The 25,766-nt window shown below is 45.6% G+C and overlaps 1 protein-coding gene across 2 annotated transcripts in view; it reads right to left on the bottom strand.

Annotated features, from left to right (window-relative positions):
- Nucleotides 1-3,909: 3,909 nt before the first annotated feature.
- STPG4 (sperm-tail PG-rich repeat containing 4) overlaps nucleotides 3,910-25,766 on the bottom strand; it is a 59,352-nt gene continuing 37,495 nt past the window's right edge. Inside the window, exons 7-8 of one of the 2 annotated variants that reach the window (XM_009184146.4) lie at nucleotides 7,495-7,599; nucleotides 3,910-4,054 (exon numbers count right to left, since the gene is read on the bottom strand). In XM_009184146.4, coding sequence (XP_009182410.1) covers nucleotides 3,938-4,054; nucleotides 7,495-7,599 — 222 coding nt within the window. In that variant the 3' untranslated portion in view covers nucleotides 3,910-3,937. The remainder of the gene's footprint in view (nucleotides 4,055-7,494; nucleotides 7,600-25,766) is intronic. The other variant, XM_003908617.5, reaches the window with a different exon arrangement.

The raw sequence follows: 25,766 nt of genomic DNA on the forward strand, positions 1-25,766 counted from the left end.
ATAGAATGCTTGTCAGTGCCTGCCTCTGCCCCAACCCAGCCCACTCTGGTGACCAAAGATGCAGTGTCATAGCCTGAGCTGCCTTCCTGCAGTCACCCTGTCTGCCTACAGTTTTCAGGAACTAAAGTACACTCCCACCAAAGCAGTCGTGGCGCTACCTTGCTCCCATGCTAGTTCGACCCCTTGGAGCCCCTACAACTGTCTAGAAGGATGGCACCTTTTTCTGGGCTCAAATATGGGCAAGGGTGTTGTTAACAAGACAATGAGGGGCATGTGCTGGGAGGCCTCCCCCTACACGTCCACCCCCAGGAGCCCCTTCTCTTGCCACTCCGTCCTTCCTCCTCCGGTCACCCATCTCCTGCTCCTTCCTTATTCACGCCCCCATCACCTCTCAGCCTCCCATGGTTCCAGCCTTGGCCCCTCCTGCTCTCCAGAGTTGCCTTTTCTCTGAGGAGGCTGCAAATAAGCCCAGCCAGGGTCTGGGGCTTGGGCACTGGCCCCCAAAGCTCACCCAGCCCTGCTAAGAGGGTGGGATGGGCAGGCCATGAGGCCCTGAATCTAGAGCCCAACCCCTTCCCTTTGAGTGTGGCAGTTCTACGTGCCTGCAGCCCTGCCCTTGGCCAAAACCAAGGGGTCTGTAGGGACCCCAGCCAAGAATCAGGCCAGCAAAAGTGCATGGGTTCAGGCCCTTCCTTGTCCTTCTCCCCAGAACAACTGTGGCTTGGTCATGGTCAGGCATTAGCTTTCCCCAGAAAATCACGTAGGAGTGCAGCATGGCCAGCACCCCAGGGATCAGGAGGCTGAGATCAGCAGAGGAGAAGGAGGAAGGTCAGGGGCAAGGAACCCTATCTGGGCAAAAGCCCAGAGCAGGAAGAAACATCTGCTGGGGGAAACAGAGGCAGCCCAGACAGATGGCCCTGCAGAATCTTCTCCATTGGTTCTAACTCCAGGGGAAGTCTCTGCAGGCCCCCACCCCCTTCCTGCAAGCTTGTGTAAATGCTCTCCCCTTACGATTCCGACAGGGTACTCATTCTCTCCTGGGACGCCAGGGAGCTGCCCTCCACCCCAATTACACGCACCTCACATGGGCCCCCACAGCCATGCCTGCAGCAAAGGTCTGGGCCTTCCTGACCACAGCTCGTGGCCCAGGCGCAGACCCCTGACCCAAGGTGGCCAACTGGATTCTCTCTCCTAGGAATTGGAGACTTAAACCAAAGAGGTGTCTGTTCTATTCTTTTAGAATGTTGACTCAGAAAATGATATGAGGTTGCCACATTCGATCCTCTACACATAAAGAGGCAGTGAAAGCCAGCCTCCAAAGGGAGAAAAAAGCAGGCCTAAGAGAGGCGGAGGGGAGACCATGAGGCCTGAGAGAGGTGAGGAGAGACCATGAGGCCTGAGAGAGAGGCAGAGGGGAGACCATGAGGCCTGAGAGAGGTGAGGGGAGACCATGAGGCCTGAGAGAGAGGTGGAGGGGAGACCATGAGGCCTGAGAGGGTGAGTGAGAGCAAGAACACACACACACACACACACACACAGACACACACACAGAGAGAGAGAGAGAGAGAGAAAGAGAGAGACAGAGAGAGAGAGAGAGAGAGACCTGAGAGAGGCAGAGGGGAGACCATGAGGCCTGAGATATCAGAGGGAGACCATGAGGCCTGAGAGAGGTGGAGGAGGGACCATGAGGCCTGAGAAACATGGAGGGCAGATCATGAGGCCTGAGAGAGGCGGAGGGGAGACCACGAGGCCTGAAAGGGTGAGAAAGTGAGAGCAAGAACACACACACAGAGAGACAGAAAGGGGGGTGGGTGGCCTGAGAGAGGTAGAGGGGAGACCATGAGGCCTGAGAGAGGCAGAGGGGAGACCAAGAGGCCTGAGAGACAGGAGGGAGACCATGAGGCCTGAGAGAGTGAGAGCAAGACACACACACACACACACACACACACACACACCTAGAGTGAGAGTGAGAGAGAGATAAAGAGAGAGAGAGAAAGATGGCTCTTGCCAGACCCTGGTTTACACTTTTGTCGATGAGATGCCTCTAAGTCCTTACAATCTGACCCCCTTCTTCCCCTTGCTAGTTTGAGGGGTTTCTCTAATCTTTCCATCACTGAGCCTTGGCTAAGACACACACGGCCATCTCCCGCCTCTATCTCATTCTAGAACGGCATCTGAGTGCCAGATGCTGCCTGAGATGCTGCTTCATAGAGAAAACACCCTCCATCAGAATGACCAGCCATTACTTTCTGATCATGCAGGGGACTTTAGCCCACTTGGAGAATAAAATTGGAAACTATCTTCCCTGCAGCCATCTTCTCATCAAAGTGGGACAAGAGACACTATCCTGAGACATCAGTCTGATCTTCCAAGTGTCTGTTTTCTGCTCCAAAGGAATGTAATGCAGGGCGTTTATTCCACAAATGTGAACACATTCCAGGAGAGGACGGCCTTCCTTTTTGCCCCTCAACAACCATTTTACAAGGGTCTCTAAGTCTAGGGCTTTGCTGCAGCCAAGAAGAGACATTCCCTTTGGTTGGAGCCCAGTTCAGAGGAAAGTTGTGGAAGGCGGGTAATGTGTGTGTGGGAGGAACAGAGGGATTCTCAGGGGAACCAAAGCAGGGATCTAGAGAAGCCAGCATCATAGCAGTTAATGGGGAGGGGCTGGGCTATTGACTAAACTATAACAAAATGTAAGCATTGTATTAGCTCTTCACTGTATTAGCTTTTTAAAAAGACCCTTGCAATTATTTATTAACCACTCTGGAATCTCCCTAGCCTTTGCTGAGACACCACTGTCATGCATAGGATCCGACTGGCTAGAGCCCCTTGGGCAGAAAGCATGTGGTCCCAGCCTTCTGAGGACCCTCCTCCCTTCCCACACCCTCACTTGCACCCTCCACTGTCATTGGTCCAGGCTGCCTCCGTTCCCCTCCTGCAAATGTTTATTCCTCCCCTGAGCCTTTGCCCAGATAGGCTTCCTCGCCCCTGACTCTTTCCTCTCCTGATCACAGCCTCCTGAGCCCTGGGGTGCCAGCCAATCTATCCTCCGCCGTGCGGGCCACCCCTCACCTCCCAGGCTCAGGCCACACTGCCTTCTCCTTCCTCTGAATGCCTGCGGCCTTCCTTGTCACAATGGCTCCTCTGTGCACCTGGTGCAATGATTTGGCAGCTTCCTGAAACTACAGCTCGTCTTCCTGTTGGAATTGCCATCCGCGTGAGGGCAGCCCCTGAGCTTCAAACACAGGGCAACTGGCAGGAAAGTCTTGGCACGACGTGTACGGCCCTCCCCCAACCGGCACTACCCCACACTCCATTTCCGGCACAACCCTCCCCGAACTCAGTCACATGCCTCATTCATCTTTGTTTCAAGACTCCACTCTCCAACCCCAGCTCAGCACCTTGCACATAGCAGATACTCAAAATGTTGTTGACTTGAAAACACAAATATTCATCAGGTGGAATCAATATTGTTCTTTTCAGGGGGTTCGAAGAGAGAAAGAACCAGCTTTTGGGATGCTGGGACGCTCAGTTTGGCCTCTGTTTAATGCTGAACACCCACGGAAGTCTTCAAGGGGCCGTGAAGCCTTATAACCCTGATGCAGTTGAGTTCCAGCTAGAGAGAACACGGCCACACAGAGCAGAGACCAGACATCTCAGGGCCTGTCCGAGAGCAGTCCGGGGCACAGTCTGTCTGAATCTGCTCTTTGGTAATAAGCACAGTGAACATATAATTTATCGCTCAGACCAGGACGCTTTTGAGAGAGAACTGGTAATTATGCTGGGACTATCCCAGATAAGCAAGCAGGACGGTCACCTCAAGCAATCAATCATGTTCTGTGGCCAAACCCCTCCAAGGAAAAGACAAAATATAGTTTTCTAAACATAAGAACGTGCTAAACCTCAAAGTAGAGCTTGGTGCCAAGATTGCTTTATTTTAAAAGCCAATTGTGTTGTTGAAGAAAAGGCTATGTTCTCGGCCCATTTTGGCTATGGTCGGAGACTGCTTAGGGAATTGTCTTAAAGTTGTATATGCTCCCGGGCCTGGGGTTTTCTGAAAACAGAGCAGAAAACAGGGACTGATGAGACAGTGAAACCACAACCCTGAGGCTCCTGTGCCTGGCTGCTGGCTTGGATGTGGTGGACAAATTCCCCAAGGATGAAGACCAGAGCCACACCAGCCTGGGCTGAAGCCTGGCAGACCCTCTAATTGGAACATGTCCTTGGAGCAGAGGCTGCTCCTGTTAGGGGCTCACCATGAGGCTGGAGGGGGGCTGAGAGGCCAGGCCAAGCCAGGGGCCACCTAGAACCTGCTGGGAGAGGCAGGGTCACATGCCACCTGCACCTCAAGGCACGCCTTCTCCCAAAGAGCACTTGGCCCAGGCAACTCCTATCCCAAAGAATGCCATCATCCTTCCCCCGGTGACCTCGGCCTGGCAAGAAGTGAGTGAAGAGAATGAGTTCTGAACCTGGTTGGTCTAACTCAAAAGCCCAAACTGCCTCTCAAACTCGGGTTGTGTCTTAGTTATTGACCCAGAGTTATTAAAGTAAGGTGCTTCTCAACCAGGGTCCACGGACCCCAGGGTCAGAAGTATTCTCAAGGGATCCACAAGTTCTAATTTTTGAAAGTCATGTTTTTGTTTTTATAAAATGCTTGAACAAATATTATTATTATTATTTGTTCATTATTATTATTTTTTTTTGAGAGAGTCTCGCTCTCACCAGGCTGGAGTATAGTGGGCGTGATCTCAGCTTACTATAGTCTCTGCCTCCCAGTTTCAAGCTATTCTCCTGCCTCAGCCTCCCGAGTAGCTGGGATTACAGGTGCCGCCACCACCACACCCAGCTAATTTTTTTTGTATTTTTAGTAGAGACGGGGTTTCGCCACGTTGTCCAGGTTGGTCTCAGTCTCCTCACCTTGTGATCCACCCACCTCCGCCTCCCAAAGTGTTGGGATTACAGGCATGAGCGACCGCACCCGGCCGGGTTTTTGTTTGTTTGTTTGTTTGTTTGTTTTGAGATAGGGTCTCACTCTGTCACCCAGTCTGGAGTGCAGTGGCACAATCTCAGCTCACTGCAACCTCCACCTCCTGGGCTTAAGCAATTCTCATGCCTCAGCCTCCTGAGCAGCTGGGATTACAGGGGTGCACCACCACACCTGGCCCTATTTTGCCAATTATTTAAACAAAGCTTCTCTTCTGTAGTGATAAAATACAAATAAATGCCATTTTCACAGACTAAGACTTCAATTTCTTTTTTTTTTTTTTTTTTGAGACAGAGTCTCGCTCAGTTGGCCAGGCTGGAGTGCAGTGGAACGATCTCAGCTCACTGCAATCTCCGCCTCCTGGGTTCACGCCATTCTCCTGCCTCAGCCTCCCAAGGAGCTAGGACTACAGGCGCCCGCCGCCACGCCCGGCTAATTTTTTGCATTTTTAGTAGAGACGGGGTTTCACCATGTTAGCCAGGATGGTCTCAATCTCCTGACCTCGTGATCTGCCCACCTCGGCCTCCCAAAGTGCTGAGATTACAGGCATGAGCCACCGCGCCTGGCCTAAGACTTCAATTTCTTAGGTCGATGTCTCCCATGCTGGGGGCACATGCGCATATTCTTGAAGGCATTTGAGACACCAGTGTAATGATTAAGATCAAGGGTTTTAGAGCCCAACAAGCCTGAGTTCCAGTCCTAGTCCCACCACCAACGGCTCAGTGGGACCCTGGGCATGGGCTTCCCACACCTTGCCCACCTGCCTCTAAGGGGCTATGAGGCTCACTGGCGCCTCTCTAAGACAAAGAGACTTGGACAGGCCAGCAGTTAGCTACCACCACTATTATTCTCTACTATTATCACCTACTTGTCATTTCTACCCTGCCCTGCAGTTTCTTATCTCTTCAGGAGACAGTGAGAGTGGAGCAGAGCAGTCAGTCCAGAGCACATGAGATCAGCTGCCTGCAGAAACCGCTTTAAATGACAGGATGTTTCCCTTGCCAAAAGCAGAGGAGCAGCCTGGAAATCTAATCAAGTCCTGGCCAAACGTCAAAGGAAGCTGAAGCCTTTATTAGTGCTATTAATGAGGGTGCAACGTGCACGTGGAGTCCTGGGAGGCCAGGGCAGAGAACAGAAGGTTCAGGGGGCCTGCACCCCCACAAGGCCACCCCTTGGGAGGCTGTTGGTTGGGGTTCAGCCACCTTGAGAACATCAAGCTCAGTTCCCCTCCCCTGATTTCACTGCCACCAACAACCTTCTGGTTGTCTTCAGCTTCCATGAAAATTTTCTATAAGGGAGAGACTCCACCAATCAGTGCTCCAGTCACCAGGCCCGTATGGTGAATGCTTAGAAGTTAACACCACCTCTTCTGGCTTCTTGCTCAGTTGCCTGGGAGTTTGGTTAGCATGACTCAGTGTTCCTGAGAATGCCCGATCCCGTGGGCTCTGACAAACATGTTTCTGGATCATGGTGATGCCACTAAGGTGCGTGGATCCCCCAGCCTCCTGCTGTCAGTCTGTCTACAATTTCACTGGCAGGGCCTCCCCATTATCAATCTAGATTAAGGCTGTGCTACCTTACTCTGCTGCCCAGCAGCTCTGGGGCAGAGATTCTGAAGGCCATGGCCTGGGACATGGGCTAGGTAGGGCTAGAGGAGGTGATTTGCAGCCCAGGCAGTGGCAGCACTAGTCCTCTCCTACCTACCACTCCAACTTCTCCTCCTAGTCCCTTGATTCCCCCTGGGTGGGCCCGTTTTCTTACAGGCAGAATTTGTATTTCTGTCTCCCCAGCCACCTCAAATGAGTCTATATACCAGCAAGTCTTGGGGACTTTCAGACCGAGTTGCAGACTGAAAGCAACAAAGCTATGGGAATTAAAACTCTTTTGACATTAAAAAAAAAAAAAAATCCACTGTTGGTAAACTTCACATTACGCTTTTATAATCTTTCCTGGTCTTCTCTAGGTTTGGAGTTGTCCTGCATGCTCCCAAGATCCACGTTCTTTGTATCTCTCCATGGACCTGAGCCTCTTCCCTGTCTGTCCTGAGTCTCTGGGGATTGGGTGACCACTAATGCCTTAATGGTCCCATTCGGTTCAATAAACATGTTTCTGCTTCAAATTTTGCTTCCTTGGGCTCCCAGAAGCCACACACACACAGAATAGCCATTCTGGCTGGCAGGAGGCAGCCACTGCAGGCACCCCCAACAAAGCATCTAGTTGGTAACATTGATGGCTAATTAATGTGCTGCTTCCAAGTGGCCCCATAATTCAGCCACAGATTTGGGGCCTGGAGTCACTCTGAATCTGAAGTTGGTTGAAAATGTCCAGGTATTTGAGCATTTCACTTCTGATTGCCTTGACAGGCAACTGTATGTACCAGAACTGTATACACATGATCATTCCCCCATCTCACCACCAGCCCGCACCTCCCACACACACAGGAACAGAAAACCTACCACCATAACCATGCCCCTGGGGGCGGGGGGTGGTCTGTCTTTCCAAATACTTACTGAACGGCTGGGCAAGAATCGAGGGACTCTGGATTGAAAACAAGAAGTGACAGAGCTTGTTGGAGGTATTTTCACATTATAATCACCTGGACCAGGGCCTTCATGCTATTGAACATTTAAAAAATTGCTTCATTATTATTATACTAATATTTGATATATTTTAATGCTTTATTTGCCTTCTACAAATAAACATATGAATCAATATGATATAGTAGAAAAATCCCATGTTTGGTCTCAAGAGATCTCATTCAGGGTATGAGCTGGGACAAGTCGCTGTGAAGCGGGAGTAACTCCTGCCTCACCTCCCTTGTGCACGACGGTGAGGAGTGAAGGAGGGTTAGGTGAGCAGCACCTGCCTCCCTTGTCCCTGCCAGCATCCCTGATGCCCCTGGGCTCCCAGCCCACACTCAGGTCCCATCGTCCCCTCACAGCAGCATGCATGCCTCATGCCCTACTTGTCCCTCTGACTGTTAAAGGTGACTTGCTGCTCTAAGCTGTTAGCTTTATAACAATGCTCATTCTTTCATATAAATATCATATATGTTATCTTAGTCCAAAAAAGATTCATAGCAATTCACTGATATAAGCACAATGCTATGAGATTAACATAAATAGGTGAACACAATTTTAAAAAGACAATCACTCCAGTAGCAAAATTAGCAACAGCCAATTCATAAAGAGGATATACAAACATTTAATGAGCAAACTTCGAGGAAGGAGGGCTTTCACCTCATTTATAACCACATACATTCTAATTTAAAAAACAAACTTCCTTATTTTTCCCCCCACGGAGTGAGGAGAAGGGGTTCTAAAAATTTTAAAAAGGTTAATAAAGAAGAGAGAGAGAGGAAGGAAAAAAGGGAGAAAGAAAAGGAAGGAAAGAAAGAAGGGAAGAAGGAAGGGAAGAGAGGGAGGGAGGAAGGAAGGCGAGAGGGAAAGAAGGAAGCCAGAGCTTTAACAACCAGCACGAGCACTCCTTATGATGCTGGCAGAAGCATGAATTCGCTCAGCCTTTCCAGAGTGCAATCTGGGAAGATATGAAACAGCTTAAAAACATATACGCCTATCCAGAGAGAGAGAAAGAAGACAGGAGAATGGTTATTGGTTGTTCCAGGAAACCAGGGAGACAAATGATGAGTCTTGAGTCTAGAATGTGGCAGGGAAAATGGGAATAGCCCAAACACCACACTGGATAATGCTAACATGATGTTCATCGTTTTTTCCCCCCTCCATTTTCAAATAGCTAATGTTCCTTGCCTCCGGGGTGGGACAGGGCAAAAAAACAGAAATAAGTGTTTTTCTAGCATGATGTCTTGGATCTGTTTCTAAATAATGCAGGAGTTAGGGGAAGCAGGTGGGAGTAGTAGCCCAAAACACTGGCCTAAAGCTGAACATTGTGGAATTGTTGACTAGGTATATGAGGTTTCAATACAGTATTCTAAGTTATATATATTTTTCAAGTTTTCACAAAATGGAGTTTAAGACAACGTATATTTATTATTTTGACCCAGCAATTCCAGTTGTAGGCATTCACCCTAAGAAAACAATTGAGAATGCGTGCAAATATTTAGCCACAAAGACTGGAACATTGTTTCCAAAAGTAAAAACTGGGAAATAAACTAAATCATGGATGATATGTGCCTAGTTAAATAAATTACAATGCTTCCATCCAGCAGTCCAATGTTGATGAGTTTTTATAGACATAACAACTACTCCCAAATGTCATTAAGTCAAAAATGCAAGCTGAACAAATGTGCATAAAAATACTTGGAATGAAATTATCTCAGAATGTTCATAAACAGTAGCTTTCTTGGGGTAGTGGTGTGTTGAACAAAAAGGAAACAAAAATCTTTTTTTGCTTATATGCATTTTCTAATTTTTCTACAATGAACACAAGTACTCCTGAAACAAGAAAAAAAGATAACGTACAGATAAATGACTATGGAAATTAGGTAAAGAAAAAAAGAGGCCAGGCATGGTGGCTCATGCCTATAATCCCAGCACTTTGGGAGGCCAAGGCTGGTGGATCACTTGAGGTCAGGAGTTCAAGACCAGCCTGGGCAACATGGTGAGACCTTGTCTGTAAAAAATATAAAAATTAGCCAGTCGTGGTGGTGTGTTCCTGTGGTCCCAGCTACTTGGGAGGCTGAGGTGAGAGGGTCACCTGAGCCGCAGAGGTCAAGGCTGCAGTGAGCCATGATCACGCCACTGCACTCCAGCCTGGGAAACAGAATGAGGCCCAAGAAAAGAAAAAAGAAAAAAAAGAAAGAAAAGGGGAGGGGAAGGAGGAGGGGAGGGGATAGGGGAAGGGAAGGGAGGGGAGAGGAGAGGAGAGAGCCAGCAGTAAGGTCATAACAGGGACATGTATCTGTAAGATCCTTATAACAGGTAAGGCTGGCCACGAATGAGCGCCTCAGATTTTGCAGAATAAGCACTGCGCTGCAGACCCTCCACAGTTGTTTTTTTTGTTTTTGTTTTTTTTTTTTTGAGACAGTCTCACTCTGTCACCCAGGCTGGAGTGCAGTCATGCCATCTCAGCTCACTGCAAGCTCCGCTTCCCGGGTTCAAGCGATTCTTCTGCATCAGCCTCTCAAGTAGCTGGGACTACAGGTGCACGCCACCAAGCCTGGCTAATGTTTATATTTTTAGTAGAGACGGGGTTTCACCATATTGGCCAGGCTGGTCTCAAACTCCTGACCTCATGATCTGCCCACCTTGGCCTCTCAAAGTTCTGGGATTACAGGCGTGAGCCACTGCACCCGGCCCTTCCACAGGATTTAAAGCAAGACTTTCCCATTCTTTCTGGCAGGTGGCACAGCCATGTAATCAGGGCTGCCATTCTCAATTACTCCACCATGAATGGAGTCTGTTATTATCAGCCAAGCACACATCTGATCATCAAGAGATAGATGCACCTCATCATTTTACAACTCATGGCACAGAGATGACAACAGTCGTATTTTCAAACTGATGTATATACGTGTGACAGAGGTTGCTGTCAGGGTGAGGCTCTCTGTTTGGTGTGAATTCTGCACTCACATTGAATAAATCTAAGCCGTAAGAAACACAAAGAAGCAAAATGCCAAGAATATCTGCACAGGAACAGTTTGTGCAGGAGCCTCTCAGTTTGGCTATAATAACACAGTGCTCTGAAGCCAGATGAGTAGCTGGGGCAAGAGATGATGCTGGGTGTGCTACCACTGATTCCACACCTATGGCGGCCATCTGCAGAATGGCTAAGAAAGGAGCGACCTGCCCGTTTTCCCCAGGCCTAATGCGGCTTTGCTTTCTAAAGCTTCCTAGTCTCAAGCTGCCTGGGAGTCCAGGCATGAAGCCTGATGAGGCGTGATGCATTGCCATCCAATCCAGCAGTTTCCTTGCATGGACTTGGTCATCTGAATCAAAGGGACTAAGATGTGTTGCAGAAAGAAGTTACCGAACGCTATTCCACATGTGGCAGATGGGATCTTTAAGAGGGAGCATTAGGGAAGTGGATATAAGCCCAAGTTCATATTCCAAAGCCACAGGCATGTTGCGGCAAAGCCGTGACTATTCTGAGACTGCTTATGGCTGGGTCCTGCAATGGCCAGGAAACAACTCTAGCAGAGTCCCCACTGCTGCCCCATCTGAGGACAGCTTGAGTGGATGGTTCGGGATATGCCATTTCTGAACCCAGTTCAATGGGAGGGTGTTTAAAACAAGAGGGACATTTGAACCACGCCCTCTTCCTTAAAGCTGAGCACTCTGCTCTCTCCTTTACTGGGGATCCTCAAGTGTGATCTAGACCTTAGGTCTCACATTGTGTATGATACGTGTGCAAAGGGGGGCCTCGGGTTCACCAAGCAGCACTAAGCACCTCTTCCACAAATCAAATGGGCCGTTTCTTAAACCTTGCTTTTGTCAGGGTCATGCTTTGGCAACTGTGGGTTTCCCAAAGCTAAACCTTTCGAATACCACGGACAAAAACTCTGTCTCCATGGGAGAGCAGAATAGTCACCTTCCTAGAGTCCTAGAACTTGATGTCAAAAGAAACAACAGGGAAGCTTTATAGTATCTATTCCTCAGCTGTGGTACACGATTACATCTCAACCCTCCTGATGAGAATATCATTCTCTTCCCTTAGAAAATGCCCTGTTTAATTGTGCTTTTACTTGAGGGCAACTTTAACCAATAGGAGCTGTAAGGATTATTACACAGATGAATAAAATATTATCTTTGGCCTCCGAGGAGTTTGGAGTCTAGTGAGGGATACAGGCAGAACCAAACAGAAACACCACAAAAGAACAAATGGAGGTAGGAGGGGCTGGAGTGGTACTGAGCAAGAGCTGAGCTATCTGCCTGGCTTTCAGACACCAAACCAGGCTCTGGTGTAACGGGGCTGTCTTGTTAAGTGTGATCCCAGTGGGTTGCGAGATGTCGCCAAGGCCAGGAGCTTTCATCTCGCTGCAGAAGACTCAGACTTTCCTGGAGAGCTCTTGGGTCTCTGTCACACCACGAAGAAGCCTGGCTTATTCAGTTCCAACTTCTGATGGATCATCATGCTGTGGAACATTCCAGGCCTTTGGTAAGCCTGACATGCCCTGCCTGCACACACTCCTCCCCAGGGCTGAGAGGCTGGGACTGGGAAATCTATAGAATCCCTACACTCCTCTGGAGTGAAGACATGTGTCACTCTGGGGCAGCCCAGAACAGCCAAATGCCAGATGCCTCCTAGAGAATGTGAGAGTAGATGAAACTGTCCCAAGTTGTTAGGTATTGAATTCTATACCCCCCAATCATAAGCCCTGTGAATTTCCATTGTGTTGATGTGGCTTCCATGCTGAATGCTGTCTCTCCCCAGTTTTTAAGGACTTATGAATTTGGAATTCCCAGTACCTCAGCATGTGACCTGATTTGGAAATAGGGTTGTTGCAGATGTAATTATTTAAGCTGAAGTCATTAGGGTGGGGCCTCATCCAGTATGGCTGGTGTCCTTTATTAAGAGGGGAAATTTGGATACAGAGACAGGCTCACAAGGAAAACACCATGTGAAAACAAAGGCATGGAACTCTAAACCCAGGAAGACCAAGGAATGCCAGCAAGCCACCACGAGCTGCGAACGAGGCATGAACAGATTGTCCCTCACAGCACTCACACTGCCAACACCTTGGGCTGGGACTTCCAGTCTCCAGAACTGTGAGACAACACATTTCTGTTGTACTGGGCACAACAAATACCCAGTTTGTGGCACTTTGTTACGGCAGCCTCAGCACATGAATACATCAGTGTTCAGCTCATGTCTTTATTCAGCCAATATACATTGCTCCAGGCCGTAGGCTGAAAGCTGGGAATACAGTGGTATGTGACGGTCTCCTAATAGCTATTCTCTCCTTATTGCTTAGTGTTAGAACAATTTTTAACTGGGCTCGTGTCTACTCAGAATAAGGATTCACTTTCCCAGCCTCCCTGGCAGCTAGGTGTGGCCGCGTGACCAATCTTGGGGATATAGGACGGAGGTGGAAAAGGTGCATGCAAATTCCAAGGGGAAGTCTTCAGGAGAGCGCATATTGTGTTTCTTCCCCACACTCCTTCCTGCCCGCTGGGCCCCTGTTCCCTACTCTCTGGGACCACGAGGATGGAAGCCATGCTCAGCAGAACAGCCCGTGGGAGGAGTCTGATGCGGTGGAGTTGCCACACCAGCCCTAAACTGCCTACTGCAGAGACTGTATACAAGAGAGAAATCAATTCCTATCTTGCTCATAACATTGTTATTTAGGGTCTCTGTTACTGGCAGCAGAACTTAGTCCTTATCGACCAGGTAGGCGTGGATTTCCTATGCTCATGAGGCTCACAGTCGAGCAAGGAAGGCACACCTTACCAAAAATAAATAAACAAATCACAAATGTGGGGAGTATCACACAAAGGGATGTACAGGATGCTACGGAGAGTACACCAGAGAGTAAACCTATCTGGTTCAAGGGGTCCGAGGAACTCCTCAAGGAAGTACCTGTGAGGATGGTGGAAAGGTTTGTGGGAAGCTGGGTTGAGAAAGCTAGGCCAAAATGGGCAGGGCCTTGAGGACAAGCCTAGAGAGAAGGATGTTATTCATTTTAACCTTGCTGGGACAAATTCACTGCACTGCAAAAACAAAATAAAAAGTGTTAACTGGACTGTGCTGATTTAATTAGTAGAAAAGACCAAAGAACAGATGATTAGTGGTCGCCGGGATATCTTAATCCGTGTGCAAGTTAACAGTAGGATCTCAGCTCACTAAAAAAAAAAAAAAAAAAACAGTAGGAATTCTCTTCCGTTCAACTTTCTGAACCATGAATGTCTCAGGCGGTTAGGGACTGCCGCTGGGTTGAATGTGGCAAACCTCATTAAAACAAAGCTTAAAAAGTCAAATCCACACATATTCACTGAAACCTGCTGTGTGCAAGGTATATTTAGGCCAGGGATTCTGGCAGATGTTAAAGACATTTTGTCTAGGATCATTGACTTGAGGGTGCCTGCAATCTAGTTGTGAAGACAAGGACAAAAATCTAGTGAAAATCACAATATACACATTAAGGAACCACCATTACCACAACAAAAAAAAAGCAAACTGTCGCAGAATAGATTTAAATATGAAATGAGTGAGTATACCAACTTGGAGGGCTTATGATGAGGGGAGGCCACAGGGAGAGGCAAGTGGTATGAGGAAGCTCCAGGAACAGGGGTCTGGAGTAACACCTTGAAGATAGGGAGGACACAGGTGGACAGGGAGGGAGAGAGATGAGGGCAAGGGAACGGGGCAAGCAGGTAGAGACCGATGGAGTGCACTCAGATTCATGTGCAAAAGGGATTTTTAATCATTAGTATGTTACAAAATTTGATCTTAACTTGTTAAGACAAATGAGATCATGTAAACTCATGAGGAAAATAAACCATGGAGCAAATCCTTTAATATGAGATGTATGACTCAACCTGACTCCACAGTAACCAACTTGAATTTGCTAAACTTACTTTTAAAAAATCATCTTTCTCCAGAAAGCACACACATTCTGTTTCCCAGGTGAAGAATCTCTGTGCACTGCTATGGTCTGGATGTTGATGTCCCCCCAAAATTCATATGTTGGAACCTAATGGCGCCTGTGATAGTGTTAAGATGTGGGGCCTTTGGGAGGTGATTAGGTCATTAGGGCTTCTTCCTCATGAATGGGACTCCTGTGCTTATAAAAGAGGCCTGAGGAAGCTTGTCTGCCTTCCTCAGACAGGAAGGATGCTGCTTTCTAGCTGCGTCCTCTTATGGCGCAAGCTTCTGCCCTTCGCCACGTGTGGATGCAGCTAGAAGTGCCATCTATGAGTAAGGGGGCCCTCATCAGACACCAACCTTGATCTTGGACTGCCTGGCCTCCAGAACTGTGAACAATAAATTTCTATGGTCTATAAATTACCCAGTCTAAGGTATTTTGTTATAGCAGCAGGAATGGACTAAGTGGACCAAGAAACATGAGGTGTGTATTCATAGATGCCTGTATAGGCTCCTGTCAAAAAATGCACGGAGGGGCTGGATGCGGTGGCTCACGCCTGTAATGCCAACATTTTTGGTGGCCCAGGTGGGTAGATCTCTTGAGGCCAGGAGTTTGAGACCAGCCTGGCCAACATGGTGAAACCCCATTTCTAAAACAAACAAAAAAAATGCACCCTGGGACTTGAAATTCAACTTTCTCAAGTTAAACCTTTTTGCTTTTCACGTGTATGAACATGAGAATGGTTTTTACAGTTTGATGGCAGATGTAAACATCTAAATGTCACCATGTATTTCCAGTTTCTGCAAGCCTTCATTCTGAATTCTCGTTTACAGACCGGGGCAGGTTAAAGCCCTTTGGGTGCTGGTCTTCCAGGCCTCCTCTCTACCCTGACCCAAAATGGGTTCAGCAGGCAGGCTTCACTGCTGCTCAGTGACAGCTCCCCACAGACCAGAGAGCCCAGAGGGCTGCCCCTCCCTGCGGCCATCTCTACTTCACAGCATTCTTTCACACACCTACTTTCATTTAATCCTCATGCCAGCCTGATGCAGGAGGTGCTAATATCTCTATTTAACAGTTGAGAAAGTGAGGCTCAGCGGGGTTAGAAACCAGTGATTTAGCGTTTCAGCTGTGGGAGCCAGAGCCGGTTACTGGCCTTGCTTCTCAGTGCTGGAAAGTATCAGTACTTAGTTCCAAGCTGTTTTTCTTTAAAATTGCAAAGCTAAAGGGAATCTAGAAAGAGCACATAATCCACTCCCATTTATCTTAGCACAAACAACTTTCAGTTGATATACTGAAAAGAGAACGGGTCAGAAAACAATGATGACCCTAAATATCTATATATATCCATGCATTAAAATACAACTAATAAGCAGCATAAACTGAAATTACTACATGGGGTGGTAAAAATGATCTCCCCAAATTTGGTGTGTGTGATAGGTGGGAATACACTGCTCAAAAAAGAAAAGAAAAAGCCCCTCAGCAAGGAGGACAGAAAATCCTGTGTCGAGGTGGGTACAGAGAAAAACTACAGCCACCTCTCTGAGGCACTCAAGAGGAGGTGTGTGGCAGGGCCTATGCAACTCAGGAAATTCTAGAATTCTGTAAACACTGGTCTACAGGTTCCCAAGAGAAGGGGGACATACACGCTGGTGGATGGGGTAGAAGCAAACCTGTTAGGGGCCAAAACTTATTCACATTTGCAAAATTAGTAATTGACGATACCTCTGAAGTCTACCTTGGTACTGTTTATTTCTGCAAAGAGAGAAAATGTGACGGTCTGGGTTTCTAGTTAGGCTGCCGCACGGGAGGGGTAACACCAAGGGATCACAAACCCGCCCCACCTCAAGGTGCAGCTTTCACAGGAACACACATGCCAAGGACGCCCAGGTAATTCAGACTGGCTGTAGGTGTTCACTGCCTCATCCTCTGTTTTCTTAGGAGGCCACAGGAGCAGAAGGCAACCCACAGTGGTTTGAAATCTGAGGCAGTTCTGACCTCAAACTTGGACAGGGCTGGCAACTGCCCTGAATCCTCTCCTCCCACTTCCCCAGGCTGCTGCCCCAGGTGTGAGAGCTGCCCCGACAACGCAAACGGCTAAAGCCTCAGCACCGGCAGGAGCAGGACTGGAAAGTTCTTCTCTTACATCTCCCAGGTGCTTTGCTAACAGTAGGAGAAGCAACTTCAGACAAGTGAAGCACCAAAGGAATGAAGAGCATTGAGAAGAATGGAAATCTGGAAGGCCACCTTTCTATTTTCATGCCTCTGGCTCCTGGAGATTCCTTTCACTCAAGATAGCAAGAGCACCCTCTTTTTGCAGTCCAGGTAGTAGGTAGGTGTTGCCCCGCTTCCTGACATTCTTTCTCTAGTCTCTGGATAACTAAGGTCACTCCCTCAGCGTGGGTAGGGCAGAGCACCTCACGCCACACATAGAGATGGGTAGGGGACCTAGACGTACCAGCGGATCCCCTGTTCTTGATCACAGTGATTGGCCCAGGGGCAGGCACATGACCCTAACTGGCCAATCAGAGGAGCCTGCCTTTTCACATTCCTAGCTAAACCGGCAGGGTGTGGCCCTGGGGCGGCCATCTTGCCTAGCTCAAGGGATAGCTTGTGCAAAAGTAGGAGAGAGATGAAGATAAAACAGTACCTAACGTGCCAAGGTTATAGGCACCAGTATATTCTACCCCACCTTTATGTTTTTATTTTTTGCTTAAGCTAATTTGTAACAATTACAACTGAAAAAATTCTAACCAATACATTCACCCTCCTGTTCCCAGTCAATACATTGGTATAAGAAAGTGCAGGAAATTCTTCTCTCTCACAACTGGACGGCGATATATGACTTGGCTGATGTTAACGCTGTTGGAAAAGCAGCACAGATTTTTTAAGAAGAAAAATTGCCAGGATAAACATCATTTTCTTAGAAATTCTAGCACAGGCCAGGCACAATGGCTCACGCTTGTAATCCCAGCACTTCGGGAGGCAGAGGTGAGCAGATCACCTGAACTCAGGAGTTCGAGACCAGACTGGCCAACATGGTGAAAACCCGTCTCTATTAAAAATACAAAAATTAGCTGGGCATGGTGGCGGGCACCTGTAATCCCAGCTACTGGGGAGGCTGAGTCAGGAGAATCGCTTGAACCTGGGAAGGGGAGATTGCAGTGAGCCGAGATCCTGCCACTCAAATCCAGCCTGGGTGATAAGAGACTCTGTATCAAAAAAAAAAAAAAAAAAAAAATCTAGCACATCTATAAGCTATATTTGAAATGTTATATTTTTCCCAAAATGTTACCCACAAGTAAAACTTATCTTTGAGGAAGTTGAGACTGGGACCTATTTTAATCATCTTGGCTTCCAAATTCCATTCAAGCAGAAATCAATTTTCTGGTTTACTCAACCAGACTGTGTTTATTAATTCTTTTTCTGCTCCCCTAGGAATTTCAAACTATCAGCTTAGTTTTTAATTGAACTAAGTCCTTAAATGCTAAAACAGTTGGAATGATTCCAGTGTTTCACAATGCTGGTTTGAGGGCATAGTCTATGCCACAGGTCTGATACTTTCGAACTTTTAAAGGTGACTGAAACAGGCAGATCATGTAACAATCATTTGTATCTGTACAGACTCCTGTTTGTCTAATCCTTTCCTTATTCTTTATAGGCCTGTCAGGTTTTAAGAAATACAGAAACGACCGGGCGCAGTGGCTCACACCTGTAATCCCACCACTTGGAGAGGCCAAGGTGGGTGGATCACAAGGTCAGGAGTTCAAGACCATCCTGCCTAACACGGTGAAACCCCGTCTCTACTAAAAATACAAAAAAATTAGCCGGGCATGGTGGTGGGCGCCTGTAGTCCCAGCTACTCAGGAGGCTGAGGCAGGAGAATGGTGTGAACTCAGGAGGCAGAGCTTGCAGTAAGCCAAGATGTCGCCACTGCATTCCAGCCTGGGCAACACAGTGAGACTCCATCTCAAAAAAAAAAAAAAAAGGAAATACAGAAACACCCCAAAATATTTCTGATATCAAAGAAACCCACTTTTTTTGTTCCCACTATCAGGAAAGATATGTGTGTCTCATTTTTTCACTATATATACAACTAAGAGAAACAATAACTGCAAAGAATCTGCTTAGTAAATCACTACAGATCCCAAACATACGAATGACTCAGTCCCCAAACATCATACGAATGACTGAGTCCTAATTAAGTAGCAGAAAGTGGGACTATTTTTATTTAATAACAAAGTGTTTTCATCTTAACCATATTGATGGCTCTTTTCCTCAAACATTGCCTGTTTTCCGCTTTTAAAAATTATATATTGGGCTGGGCACGGTGGCTCATGCCTATAATCCCAGTACTTTGGGAGGCCAAGGCAGGCGGATCACTTGAGGTCAGGAGTTTGAGACCAGCCTGGCCAACATGGCAAAATCCTGTCTCCACTAAACATACAAAAATTAGCCAGGCCTGGTGGCGGGCAACTGTAATCCCAGCTACTTGGGAGGCTGAGGCAGAAGAATTGCTTGAACCCGGGATGCAGAGATTGCAGTGAGCCGAGATCACACCACTGCACTCCAGCCTGGGCAACACTGTGAGATTCCATCACAAACAAACAAAATTATATTTTGAAATACTGTGAAACCAATGGAAGAGAAAGAAATATAAGCAATCACCCTTAGTCACTGTGTCTCAGCATAGCCGTTAAAAGAATGTAATGCATTTCCTATTTTTCATACACATGATTTTTCTGATGTTAATCTTAATACACATCGCAATTTGATCCTGCATTTTTCACTACACATTAGATCATAAAGATTTCTGGTGTATTTTAATAATTTTCACAATCATTGTTTAAATGGCTGCCAAATATTTTTTGAGTGGATACATAATATTCTTTTAAAATGATTTCCCCTCTGCTATTAAATTGTTGCTACTGTTATCTTACTATTACAAATTATACCTTTTAAAAAATTAAAACTCATAACCACATTTGAACAAATTATCCCTTGATCATATTTTTGTATAGATGAATATTTCTGTATTTAAGATAATTAGTTTTGGAGGGTTTTCTCAAAGTAGAATTTGTGAGTGAAAAGGCAGTTTTTTATACCTTAATACATACTACCAAACTCCTTTCAAAGAGTTGTATGAATGTATACTCCCACCAGCAATAGACAAGAAAAGCACTGAGTCTCTGTAGTCTCAATGCCAAGAAGATGGTGGTGGTGGTGGGGAGGGATGGTCTTTAGAGAAATAAAATCTTCCTCACTCTTCTTTATTCTAATGGGATTAATAAGTAGTCATCAAAAAGTAGCCCCTGTATGTTCAAAGAAGTAGTGCAGAATATCTGATATCCTTAATGCCCACATTTTGAAACACATTCACGAGGAAATAAAATCATGCAGTTTTTGGTAGATCAAGAGACTTACTTAGGTCACTTACGAAAACAGTAAAATCAATTAAAGGGGAGGAGTGAGGGGAGGAGAAACTACAAATGAAAGTTTTCTTTTGTCCAGTTCTCTTGGATGAAAATGATTAGGATTTGTTGCTCTTAAAACCATGCTGGTGTGAGTGAACCGCACATTTTGGTCTTGGGATTTGTGAGGCTTGGTCCTTACCAAGGAGCTAAAAGTGAATGGTGTCTGGTAGAAGTTTTCAATACAATGTTTTTCTGTTGGTAAAAAAATGGCCCTAATTTTTACTTATGGTAGAACATGTCCTCTGGCGTCTACCCCAAAAGGCACATGTAGATACTCTCCTCATAGACTTTCCCATGGACAGAAAAATGATGCTCATCCATCACCAATGATTCAGTTATTTTGAAAATAACTGAAATCACCAATAAGTATACAACTTTACACTGGTAATGTGAAGATTAAAAATCATTTTCCAACCAAATTCCTTACCAGTTGTTTCTCCTGATAGCCGCCTACACTTGGGGACAAAATGTAATTCACCTGAATCCCTGACACAAAGAAGGCTGCATGTTTTGTTTTGTTTTTAACAAGTGAGAATAGCTCCTCTATATCAAGTGGACTTTGGGCACATAAGATCCTAGAGCATTTTTAAATTCAAGCTTAATGTACTTTTGATAACTAAAAAACTAAGTAGTAATCTGCTATGCCTTCATATTGTCATTATTCATTTTTTCATAGGTTAACCTTTGAGATTTTGTTGTTGTTGTTTTGTGGTTTGTTTTTGAGACGGAGTCTTGCTCTGTCACCCCGGCTGGAGTGCAGTGGCATGATCTCTGCTCACTGCAACCTCTGCCTCTCAGGTTCAAGCTGTTCTTGGGCTTCAGCCTCCCAAGTAGCTGGGATTATGGGTGTGTACCACCAAGTCCAGCTAATTTTTGTATTTTTAGTAGAAAGGTGGTTTCACCACGTTGGCCAAGATGGTCTCAAACTCCTGACCTCAAGTAAGCTGCCCACCTCAGCCTCCCAAAGGGCTGGGATTACAGACATGAGCCACTGTGCCTGGCCTAACCTTTGAGATTGTAGGTATAACTGACGAAAATATTTCAGTGAGCTCATTTTCACTGATCATGTTAAGAAAGGAAAGATGGGTGCCTGTATGTATCTTTTATAACTAGCCTCATTCTCAAAAGCATTTGAAAAGACTAGGTAAATGTCTATAGGTCTCTATTATATTGCACCAGATCTACAGGTCAGATTTCTGTTGATTGTAGGTTTCATACATCTCAACGATGAGGCAGCCTATCCTAAGTCAACAGGGCTCAAATGACACCACAACCTTAGAATGCAAAACACATTTCAGAAGAATTAGAGAGTTAAAACTTTTTTGCAAATGAAAAGTACCAGCCTGGACAACATAGTGAGATCCTGTCTCTACGAAAAAAATTAGCCAGGCATGTTGACACACACCTGTTAGTTACTCAGGAGGCTGAGGAGGGAGGATTGCTTGAGCCCGGGAGGTGGAGCCTGCAGTGAGCCGAGATTGTGTCACTGCACTCCAGCCTGGGCAACAGAGCAAGACTATCTCAAAAAAAAAGAAAAAAAATCAATAGTAAAAATTAGAAGAAATTAAAGTGAATATGTCTCTGGAGGGAATTTTTTAAGTAGTGGAAGAAATAAATAAGGGAAAGATACATAGATCTCATTCATTAATTCAACACATTTTTTCAGCAGTATATGAGGTAGTGGGCATTGATAAATAAGGCAGACACAGTCCCTTCTTTCATGGGACTTACATTCCAGAAGATGATGACAAACTACCTAATTTGATGACACAGACATTTTACATTTTAAACTTCTGTATAAATAAAATACAAGCAAAAGGAAAAATCCCTGAAAAACTTCAACAAATGTAAGTGCTAATATCTCTTAACTATATAGAGTTTATACAAATCAACAGAAACGAATACTAAAACTCTCCCCAATAGATAACTGGGCAAAGACCGTAACCAGAGTATACAGGAAGGGCCACAAGTAACTAGTTAATAAACACTAATTAGAATGCATAGCCATAAATCAATCAAACATATTAAATTAAAACAACTAGATACCATCTTAAACTATCAAATTAATGAATATTTTAAAAATAACAATAAACAAGACATACAAATTTGGTGAAATGAGTATGCTCTTGATTGCTAAAGGTCTGTCAAAATTTATCAACAACATGTATATAATCTCTAGTAAATCCCATTTGTGACAATCCATAGAAAGTAATGCCCAAATTTAGAAAAGACTATGCATTGAGCTGAGTGTAGTGGCTCATGCCTGTAATCCTAGCACTTAGGGAGGCAGAGGCAGGAGGATAGCTTAAGTCCAGGAGTTCAAGACCTGTTTGGACAACATAGCAAGACCCCATTTTCAAAAATAAAAATAAAAATAAGCCAGGTGTGGTGGCTCATACCTGTAATCCCAGCACTTTGGGAGGCTGAGGTGGGCAGATCACTTGAGGTCCGGAGTTCGAGACCAGCCTGGCCAGCATGGTGAAATCCCATCCCTACTGAAAATACAAAAAATTAGCCAGGCATGGTGGTAGGCACCCATAATCCCAGCTACTCGGGAGGTTGAGGCAAGAGAATAACTTGAATGCAGGAGGCAGAGGTTGCAGTGAGCCGAGATCACACGACGGCACTCCAGCCTGGGTGACAGAGCAAGACTCTGACTCAAAAATAAAATAAAATAAAATAATATAAAATAATAAAAATAAAAGACTGTGCATCATCTTATTACAGCATTTGTTTTTTATCTGAGTATTGAGTACCAATGTTCTTGCATGACAAAGTTGTATATGTAATCAAAAGTTATCATAACACAAATTATCCAATGAACTGACCACTTATAAAATTACATGCTATTCAAATATCCCTCCCTGCAGACAGGTTCATGCCTTTGTGAGTCAGTATCACTCCCTCATTCTTTTTTTTTTTTTTTTTTTGAGATGGATTCTCGCTGTGTCGCCCAGGCTGGAGTGCAGTGGCGCGATCTCGGTTCACTGCAAGCTCCGCCTCCCGGGTTCACGCCATTCTCCTGCCTCAGCCTCCTAGTAGCTGGGACTACAGGCGCCCGCCACCATGCCCAGCTAGTTTTTTGTATTTTTAGTAAAGACGGGGTTTCACCATGTTAGCCAGGATTGTCTCGATCTCCTGACCTCGTGATCCACCCGCCTCGGCCTCCCAAAGTGCTGGGATTACAGGCTTGAGCCACCGCGCCCGGCCACACTCCCTCATTCTTAAACAATCATCCAACAATACAAAATTTTTTTTTTTTTTTTTTGACAGAGTCTTGCTTTGTCACCCAGGCTGGAGTGCAGTGGTACGATCTTGGCTCACTGAAACTTCCACCTTCTGGGTTCCAGCGATTCTCCTACCTCAGCATCCTAAGTAGTTGGGACTACAGGCATGCTCCACCATGCCCAGCTAATTTTGGCATTTTTAGTAGAGACAGGGTCTCTCCATGTTGCCCAGGCTGGTCTTGAACTCCTGACCTCAAGTGATCTGCCTGCCTTGGCCTCCCAAAGTGCTGGGATTACAAGCATAAGCCACCATGCCTGGCCTATTTCTTATCTTGTACAGCTTTTTGTTTTACCTGGAGTCAATTAGTGCCTCATTTTTTTTCACTTGCACATTTTGCTACATATATTTTCTTCATTTTTCCCTGTCATATCAGCTGTTCTTGTGCCACTTTTTCTTTTGAAACATTCTTTCTTGAGTTTCCTATTTTCTTTTCCTATTATATTGATTGGTTTCTCTCTCAGCTTGCTGTACAGTGGTCAACCTGGGACATTTCTTCACTACTCCTCTCCCAGATCGTATCTATTTTCTCCTGGGTCCCATGCCTTCCTCTTTCTGGATCTGCTCCTTTGTTTTACTGTATTTATCACCAGCGACATCTTTTAAAATGGTATTTGGGAGGTAATTTTTATGAGTTTTTGCATGTTGAGTCTTTGTTTTCACAATTCATCGTTAGTTTGGCTAAATATAGAATCCCAAGTTGAAAATAATGTTCCTGTTCTCATCTTTCTGAGGATGCTAATTGTATTTTTTAAAAGTCTTCCCCTTCTATTCCCAGAGTTCTATTTTCAACCGGGTTTCCATCCTTCTGTCTATCTCCATCTCTTGTTCACGTTAAAAGCTTTTCTTTTTTTTTTTTTTTTTTTTTTTGAGACGGAGTCTTGCTGTGTCGCCCAGGCTGGAGTACAATGATGCAATCTCGGCTCACTCAACCTCCGCCTCCTGGGTTCAAGCGATTCTCCTGTCTCAGCCTCCCTAGTTGCTGGGATTACAGGTGCACGCCGCCACACTGGACTAATTTTTTGTATTTTTAGTAGAGACGGGGTTTCACCGTGTTTCCCAGACTGGTCTCAAACTCCTGAGGTCAGGCAATCCACCTGCCTCGGGCTCCCAAATTGCTAGGATTACAGGCGTGAGCCACCACATCCGACCTAAAGGCTTTTCTTACTTGCATGGTGGAAACTCTGGGTATGTGGCTAGGATATGTTGAGATCAGACAAGTGAATGGCAAATCCAGTCTTTTTCCTAGGGTTCCCTAAGTGTTAGGATATAGTGTTCTTTCCTCTGGGTTCATTGAGTTTTTCCAGAGGATAAACTCCACCAATCTTTTGCCCAAGGGGCCCATGCCCAGAGGCTGGCCTATGCTATGGTTTGAATGTGTCCCCTCCAAAATTCAGGCATTGTCAACGTGATAGTATTCAGAGGTGTGGGCTGTAAGAGGTGATTAGGCCCCTAGGGCTCCCTGCAGATCTAAGGAATAGAAGGATATTCAAATTGCACAAAATAGGTTTATCCCACATAAGCAGGAACTCCACTTATTTAACATTCATTGTTGTAGAGCTTCTCTGAAACTATTCTATTTCACATTTATGTCAAAATTGCTCATCTTATAAGAATCAACAGACTTATGTATTTTACAAGTTAAACATCTGTGAAAATTCCCAACATAGCAACTTTTTATTTTATTTTGTAGAAGGTTTTACGGAATTATCTTAAGGCTACTGTCTAAAAGCATAGCACACATGTTCCATGTACTGAAAGAACAGTTAATAATGACATAAGTGGGACACTTTCTCACATTTCTCCCTCTTTTCGATTCCTTTTCTTTCTCTCAGATACCCTAATTCTTGTCTCATTTATGTTCCTGGGAGCATGGCGGAGAAGGGGAGAGAATCTGATAGGTCACTAATGCCTTAGTATGAACTTGATCAGTATTTTCCTCCTTTTGGGAGCTTTTGCATTTAGAAGAGGACATGTGAAAAGACAAAATCCTCCACAAAACATTTCTCAACAGTTAAATCAAGGTTGATACCTGTCCGCTCTTGGGCTCTCATGCCAAAATCCTTACCTGTGGGGTTTCAGGCATTGCTACAGTGAGTAAGATATAAATACAAATTTTCCTTCCTGGGCCCGTCAACTAATGAATACCTTATGGAAAGGTTCTTTGACCCAAAAGCTGAGAGGACACCTAGCACTTTGGTTTATTTGATTTTTGCTTAGGATATGGGCTCCGAGAAATGGGTATGGGTGTCCCTTGCCTTAACCAAGCTTTCTCTTCACCCATGCCCTCTTCTCCTTCCTCTGCCTAGGGTCGGGCACTTGCTGGGAAGCTTATCAAGCAAATGCATTGGAAAGTTTTGGAGGTGGCTGTTGGAAGAAAGAAGATGCATGTGCTTCTATTAACAGATAATGGTTTTTGTTTTGTTTTGTTTTGAGAAGGACTTTTGCTCTTGTTGCCCAGGCCGGAGTGCAATGGCACGATCTCAGCTCACTGCAGCCTCCTCCTCCTGGGTTCAAGCAATTC

Source organism: Papio anubis, chromosome 14, assembly GCF_008728515.1.
Source record: "Papio anubis isolate 15944 chromosome 14, Panubis1.0, whole genome shotgun sequence".
Classification (NCBI taxonomy): Eukaryota; Metazoa; Chordata; class Mammalia; order Primates; family Cercopithecidae; genus Papio; species Papio anubis.